This window comes from Salmo salar, chromosome 09 (genome assembly GCF_965601325.2).
Source record: "Salmo salar chromosome 09, fSalSal1, whole genome shotgun sequence".
Taxonomy (NCBI): Eukaryota; Metazoa; Chordata; class Actinopteri; order Salmoniformes; family Salmonidae; genus Salmo; species Salmo salar.
Genome location: NC_138299.1, coordinates 119,062,307 through 119,070,179, shown reverse-complemented (window position 1 = coordinate 119,070,179; position 7,873 = coordinate 119,062,307). Strand labels below are relative to the sequence as shown.

The following is a 7,873-nucleotide window of genomic DNA, read 5'->3' as shown; positions in this document are numbered from 1 at the left end:
TAACTAGCTAGCTAACTTTAGCCAATTAGCTTGGGTGCTTGACTGCCATTGGGAGGTCAGAACGCTCGGATCAACCCTACTCCTCAGCCAGTGTCCAGTGTGCACTCTAACACTCTGAATTTACAAACGCCCAGAGCGAATTAACGAATGCACCCTAAGCCAACCCTGTCTGTTTTGTCCCATAGTTGCGCACATCAACCAACCTGTCTATAACGTCATTGAAACATATTAATGAACTTTGAAACTACCCCCCAAAAATTATACAAAAATAAAACAATGACCACAAAATTGAATAATACACTTTAATCAATTAAAGATCTTTTTCATCAAATGTTATACTGGAATGTTATGATTCCCTCTTTCTTTACAGTTAAATGTCCCATCTTCAAAACCCATTATCCAACCAACCGCATTGAAATTCCAGGAATACAAACAAAACATAAAAATGAAACCACTACATGTTGTTCTTACGATGAAGTGGACTTTAAAGGAGAGCATTCGCTCATCATGGGAGTAAATGACTGACTGGAGTCATGAGGGAGGTGGCGTCACTGGCAGCAGAATCATCCTTGCAATAGGACCAAAGTATTCCTTCTATTGATGTTGGTTTGATGACTGAAGGCAGAACTGATATGGACCACAGTATACTGATCGGATCTCCCTTTTCAACAACATAAGTTTGTAAATAGTATTGAGCTTTCAATTGATTACTTTTCAAGAACTCCTATAGCCACAAATGCAGTGGTTAGCCTTGTGAATTGTCTGTTCTTTTCATGCTTTGTCTGGTTTTCAATAACTATGTCTATGTTGGGAAGAGATGAACAGTTCGCACTTGAGATTAGTAGAATTTTGAAAGGGGGGAAAGAAAATGCCAAAAACCATTTACAGTGCTGATGTTTACTGCATTTCTAGGTATGTTTACAGAACACAAAAGGACAAGTTAAAAACACAATCAGAGAACAGGTGTCAATTGCTAGAGGACTAGCTGGACAGATCTACGCAACCATATTGGATGCTTACTCTTTTCAATCTTAAGTTTCTTAATACCACAGTCAACACCTGAAGCTACATATTGAGATCAACCAATCTAATGAAAAACAAAAAAACCTGCCTTTAGTGGGTAAACAGGCAGCATTAAAATTTGTTTCTGGTGAACCTGTAGTTATGATTAAAAACAACAACATGAAAGACCACTTGAATAGTTCCGCTTTCTTAAATCTGGTCCAATGTTTAATGTTCAATGTATAAAAGACTAAATGGCTCTGGTAAAGGATGCATGATTCTTTGGGGTTGGGGATGACTAATTTCTCAACCTCAAAAGTTGGGCGATGAACGAGCTGAATAATGACCAGTTCATTAGGCACCAAACGGAAGAAAACTGACTGAATCAGGGAGGGACTACCTGGACTTGTATAATTAGAAAGGCTCACTTTAGTTTTCAGCAAATGAGAAAGGATAAGTTGTTGTTGCACAACGGTGGGATTTTTCTCTCCCTGTTGTGCGTCCTAACGAACACGTCCCTGATGCTTGTTTGTAGCTAGTACTGTCCACCCCACCACCACTTAATCAAGAGCACCACCCATCTCCCTCCTCTGCTGCCAATTTAGTCATGTTTTGACTTCCCGACTCTCCGACGGATAACAGCATGTTTCGCTGCCTGTTAAATTTAATTCTATATATATATATACACACACAGATTTCTCTCATACAAACAAATACACCAATGCTGCGCTCCGCCGCCAGAGGGGCTTTTGAAGAGTTGAGTCCTGTTGATGTGTAGTCTCAAATGTTACACAGGTGGGCAAGTATTTATTTTGTCTTCTCCAGAGCTTTGACGTAGATTTTTCTTTACAGGATCTCGTATTTGTCGACGAGGAACGAAGTTTCTAAAGAGAATTTTACCGGTGCGTCTCCTTCTACGTGAGTCACTTTGGCAACCTGAGGGAATAGGAGAAAAAGGTAATGTGATGAGTGAAATGCAGGGATAGCAATGTCAGCAAGAGAATTGTGTTCCATCATTGACCTGGCCTAAATGCGCATAGTAAGTGGCAACGTAAAAAGGGGAACTTGCCTGTATGTCGCAGTAATTGCGTATGGATACGAAGGACACGTTGACAGGGAAGAAGTCGTTGGGTTGCCCGGCGATACTGAACTCCAGGCTGCCGCTTTTGTTTTTGGCATCTATGACGGGTAGGCTCCACTCTAGAACGTTCCGTCTGCTGTCGTGCTTATACTCTCCATCCACATCTCCTACCACAGGTGCCCCAACTCCAGACCTACACCAGGAAATACACCCATATACTGTAAAAAACACAACCATCAACTTTGGGCTGTCTCTAACTCTCAATGATCGGCTATGAAAAGCCAACTGATATTTACTCCTGAGGTGCTGACCTGTTGCACCCTCTACAAACACTGTGATTATTAGTATCTGACCCTGCTGGTCATCTATGAACGTTTGAACATCATAGCCATGTTCTGTTATAATCTCCACCCGGGAACAGCCAGAAGAGGACTGGCCACCCCTCAGAGCCTGGTTCCTCTCTAGGTTTCAGCCTTTCTAGGGAGTTTTTCCTAGCCATTGTGCTTCTACACCTGCATTGCTTGCCGTTTGGGGTTTTAGGCTGGGTTTCTGTACAGCACTTTGTGACATCGGCTGATGTAAAAAGGGCTTTATAAATACATTTGATTGATTGATTGGTTTACTGGACACAAATGAAGCATAGTCTTAGACTAAAAAACACCTCACATGCTTCTTAGTCCAGGGCTAGGCTTAAATCTGTCTCTGGGAAACCAGACAAAGAGAACCCAGCAAGGTTGTTATACAGTCGCAACACAACACAATAAAATACAATTAACATTTTATCACCCATAAACTCACGGTATAGGGATAGCAATAACTACATCGTTGAGTTCAAGGCTCTCCTCCTGCAGCTCATATTCAATGTTCACGTCGCAGCCAGTAGCACTCTCTGAAGGCCAGCAGTTTACTACAGACAAAACAAAGGTGCGATGACACTTAAAAATGTACTATAGTTAACACTAAATAAATCATACCACAATAACTGCAGATCACAGATGGTGGCAGCAGGATGACAAGTTGAATGAGACTCACTGGTTAGAGGTATGAGGGCCTCATCTGTGCTTTGGAGTCTCCACTTCAGCACCCCCACATCGTTGTTGAGGGGGAAAGACTTCTCTGGGTTCTTCAGACCAATCACAGAGTCCGAAGTGAAGAGCTTCTTATCCACATTGGGATGTGTCTAAATACCAGGAGATACAATCAATTTCAACACAGTGGACATACATTATATATCTGATATGGGATGAATTGTTACATAAATCTAATACATTGGGCTGTGTTCAGTAGGAGCACACAGGGAGAAACATTTTGAAATGGAATGGTGCTGAGGTTACTAGTCAAATAACAACTGGATTTTTCACAACGTTGTGCACTAATGAACACCACCCATGAGCCTTTAAAAAAGGTCATGGGTCAGTCTGGATTGGAACAACTCACCTGCAGTTGTACTCCCTTCTTGTCGTAGTTGTTGACCATCAGGCGGATGCGGCCGACCTTGTCGTCGGTCACTCTCAGGGTGATCATGCCCAGGAGCTCCATGTTCTGTAGACCTCCGTCACGTCCACAGGTCAGACTGATCTTCTCCTCAACTCTCATGTGGACACTGAGGAAAACATACATACACAGGTGTCATCAAGGTTAAGATTGAGGTTTTATCATCACACACAGGGATTATGTCAATAGTAAAAACACAGACATTGATTGCAAGATAAAGACTGATGCAAAACCTTGGCTTACTATCAAAAATGGACATTTCAAAAACAGGAATAATGTACCTCTCCACATTAACTGGTGGCGGTAGGACATTGGATGCAAGCGAAGGCATTTTCCCTGTGTTGGACATGATGGTTTCCCCCTCCCCCCTGAGCTTGTCCACAAAGTTGTCCACCTCTTTCCCCCTGGCGCCCAGCTTGAGGGCTTTGCTGGATCCGGTTGGCCTGTGGGAGACACATGATCGTCAGTACCAGCCTCTGTGGCCCAGAGTTTTTCCTGGTCAGGTCACGTTCAGGGTGGAAAATTAACACCTGCCAAATGCGGGTAGAAGGGCATTGGTGGGCAAGAACGTCTTTCACCAGCCACCTTGACGGATGGTTACACAGCATTTGGTAACAGTTTTTTTTCAATCCAAAGCCAAAATGTAGAAGGTCGAATTCACGAAAGGCTACTAAAGTGTGACTTTATCCTCATGTTTCTTGTCTAGTTACATAGTTTTGTTCAAATGCTAGGTTGTTTTCAATATTAGTTTGAGTTTGCTGCAACTGTCTGCTGCTAGTGCAGAGATTCTCAATCATCTCTGACAAACAGAGTGCCGTTGCCATAGTAACGGCCCACCCCTTAAAGGGGCAGCTGAACATTTGTCTCACCGAATGAATCAAATATTTCAGGTTACATCCTTTTCATAAACTTTTACTCACTCTCATAATTTAATTGTGCTCTTCAATTTATTTAAGTTCTCATAAATATCAACTTACGTACTCCTTGTAAAAAAATTCCAGTGTTAGAGGCCTGAACTAATAATAATAAATAAGTTGTATCACTTAGCATTTTGTACAGGGCAGGCACTTTGTTGATTCTTAAAATGTCCAGTTGTAGAACTGTTTAACTATTCTAACTAAAGGATTGATTTGAACATATATTGGATAAAAGACTTGGGTCACAAAAATGAAATTGAATGGAGCAATATATCACATTACTTCTTTCTAGTAATACATTTCTTGTTTTAGAAATATTACAAAGCATACTCATCCATCATTTGATTTTTGGTGTAATTATGCCAAAACAATATTTGGGCTGGTAAAAAAAAAAACGAGTGGCCATTAGATTCTCATCTACCTGCCAGTGGCTGTTGGACCAAAAAGTTAATTTCCAACCCTGGTCACGTTATCAGGAAAAACTCTGGGGCCTATCTGCCAAACACAATTATACACACAATCAAATTCAACACCTAAATTCCATAATTTGCGTACCTGACTGGGACGGGAGCCATCTTGGGCTTCTCGGGTTCGATGATGGTGTCTGTGATGATTGACCCCGAAGACATGCTGCTCATCCCGGCGCTGCCAAACCCGCCGAAGGCCGGCACCTTCTTCCCAGAGCGCTCGGCATCTCGCCTGATCTGCTGCAGCTCTTTGGCCTTTCGCCGCATCTCTGCCTTGGCCTCTCGCTCCTGGGTCTGTGGGGCCGAGCAGATGAGGAGGAACGTTCAAATCATGGTTACTATAAGCTAAAGCCACACACATAAACGTCCTCCGGATGTTATGGGCGCTTTAGCTACAAGTGTCTCACCTCTCTGACTGCCCGGAACACCTTCTCCTCATGAGAGTCCATCTCGGTGAAGGTGCGGATCTGGGCCAGGTTGACATTCTCCCTGTAGCCCAGGGCCACGATCTCGTCGAAGGCGAATATCAGGTCGAAACAGTGGTCTGAGATCTCCCCTTCCTCCAGCACACGGCAGTACTCCGGGATCTGAAAAGAGAAAAACACAATTGAACACTTCAATATCAACAGTCATACGTTTATTGTAGGATATGATCCCATTTGATGTTATTGGTGGGATGGATGAATTCTGAACTCGTAAGCAGCAGTGCTGTTCCCAGCCTGTTGTGTGTGTGTGGGTCCTAAATACTATGACCCCAATATGAACAATTTCCATTGTCTTTGTGTAATGGATAAATAAAGATGTATTGGATTGTATCATACCACGCGTGAGAAGAGCCGTAGTGTCTCCAGGTCTTCCAGGATGTTGCTGTTCTTGGTGGTGACCAGCACCATGTAGAGCTTCTCCAACGGCTGGTAGACGTAGCGCACGCTCTCCGTCTCCACAAACGTGTGCTGCTTGCCCATGCCCATGAGCTTGGGGAAGGCGGCCAGAAGGCCCTCAACACGCGTTCGGGTCATCTCCACAAACTGCCGTGACACGATTGCTTTGCCTGCCTTGGTGCACACCGCCGCTGCCAAAAGCACCTGCAGGGAGGACAGAGAGAATCACAAACATACGTTCATAAGTGGGATGTCTTCATTAATGATGACAGAGTGATAGACAGGGTAACCCTAAGTGGTACAAATCTGTTGGCTAAGCAAGGTAGTTATGTGCGAATTTACTCAATTCCGACACTACCAATACTTTTGTTTACACTGAACTGACTGGGTTCAGAAACCAATCATGGTTACATTAAGACACTGTGGAGCCGGCAGGAGATATAGGTCGGACAACGTGGGGTTAGGATATGTCACTGCTCTGGCTCCTAGCTAGCATGAGGATGAAAGGACAGTTTTCAGGGAAAAATGGCAGTATTTCAATTTTCTCGATGTATCAGTGTGGAAAGGTACAATTTCGAGTACAGTGGCATATTCCATTCCTGCATTGAGGTACGTTTTCCAACCCATATCTTACGCCAGCTCCATGGTTTCATAATGTAACCATGATTGTGTTCTGACCCCCAGTGCAGTTCAGTATATGCTGGCTACAATTTACTACAGGTGACAAAATAAAGTATTTTTCAGTCACTTACCATCCCAGAATACCAGGACCAAGGCAAGGCATGATAACGCATTGATCCAAGCGACTTAATTTACTAGATTACCGAGTGCAAATCAATGACAATGTCATACAGCCACGATCCATTGGTTGACATTTATTGATAACTAGCTAGGTAGTTAACTAGCCTAGCAAGGCCAAGCATTTAACGTTACCAGCAAACATATCTTTGCACAGTTAACAGACAGCCAACAGTAGCAGACAACCTGTACAATGCTAAGATCTATCTAGATTGTTAAATTGTAGCTAGCTACCTAGTTAGCTGGGTAAACTTACTTAACGTTAGTTAGCCAGCTAGCGTTAGCTAACACTAAAAACTAGCTGATATTTGTTGTACGTTAGGTAGTTAACATTAACTTAGCTACATAATGTCGTTACATTAAATAGCTGCTAAATAATAGTAGCATTAACGTTATATAGTTAACTTAGCTAATAAAGTTGGCTGGCTAACGTTACCTTTGTGGTTGTCTGGCAAGTGAAGTTTGATTTGCTTTTCATTTCATTGTGCCAAGGGGCTAACGTTAGCACGCTAATGTTTGTTGTTATGATCAAGCTAAAGCGGAAAAGAAGATAAAGCCTTGACATGTAACACTGTGCTCACCATTTTTAATTTCTCTTTAGGAAAACGATCTTCAATCCCCGATGGTGTTTGCTCAGTCGAGTTCCAGTATATCTAAAGCGCCTTTAGAAAGAAAATATAGTTGAATAGCTAGTTAAGCTGTGTGTTGCTAGTGCTTCAATATGGCAGCCGGGCAAAGCCACGTCTCCAACCAGATGAGTTGCTTCCTTGATAAACCACTAACCTGTCAAAAGTTGCGCGCTGTGTGCTTGATCCATAGAGATAGATAGAGGAATCTTCTTTGGGATTTGGTTGGCGGATCACATCCAACTGTTAGGCGCATACACTGCCACCTACTGTACTGGTGTGTGATGCCACTCATGGTCGACCTACATGAATTCAATTATTTGACGTGGTAATACAAAATTGGGGGAAAGGAAAACTGCCCTACCAACTATTCAAAAAAAGCAACAACCCATTTCACTATTTAACCATATCTAGTCTTACTCCAGACCAATAGTCTGAGAGGACATAACACTACCACTCAACATCCCCTGCAGCTGTTCTGCAGATGTAAATCCTTGTAATCCCAAGTGCTTCTCTGTCACCACAACCTCTATTTTCTGTGACTTTCAATCCATTTCTGCAGTACAATTTACAACCATCGCTATAAAATGCCAAAAAGCCCACCTTA

General features: G+C 42.7%; 1 protein-coding gene across 1 annotated transcript; it reads right to left on the bottom strand.

The window, feature by feature from the left end:
- Positions 1-1,562: 1,562 nt before the first annotated feature.
- LOC106612481 (coatomer subunit delta) lies at positions 1,563-7,419 on the bottom strand. Its single transcript, XM_014213657.3, has 10 exons — positions 7,222-7,419; positions 5,783-6,046; positions 5,369-5,548; positions 5,050-5,255; positions 3,859-4,020; positions 3,521-3,686; positions 3,116-3,263; positions 2,882-2,990; positions 2,072-2,276; positions 1,563-1,938 (listed from the first exon to the last, which is right to left on the bottom strand). Exons 1-10 carry the CDS (start codon positions 7,222-7,224, stop codon positions 1,849-1,851), a joined length of 1,533 nt encoding a protein of 510 aa, XP_014069132.1. The 5' UTR covers positions 7,225-7,419; the 3' UTR covers positions 1,563-1,848.
- Positions 7,420-7,873: the final 454 nt, after the last annotated feature.

Excerpts from the sequence above, each read along its gene's own strand:
- LOC106612481 (XM_014213657.3), bottom strand. Across the intron at positions 5,256-5,368 it reads TGTTCCGGGCAGTCAGAGAG|ACCCAGGAGCGAGAGGCCAA; the intron begins GTGAGACACTTG and ends TCGGCCCCACAG. Across the intron at positions 1,939-2,071 it reads GCAATTACTGCGACATACAG|GTTGCCAAAGTGACTCACGT; the intron begins GCAAGTTCCCCT and ends CTATTCCCTCAG.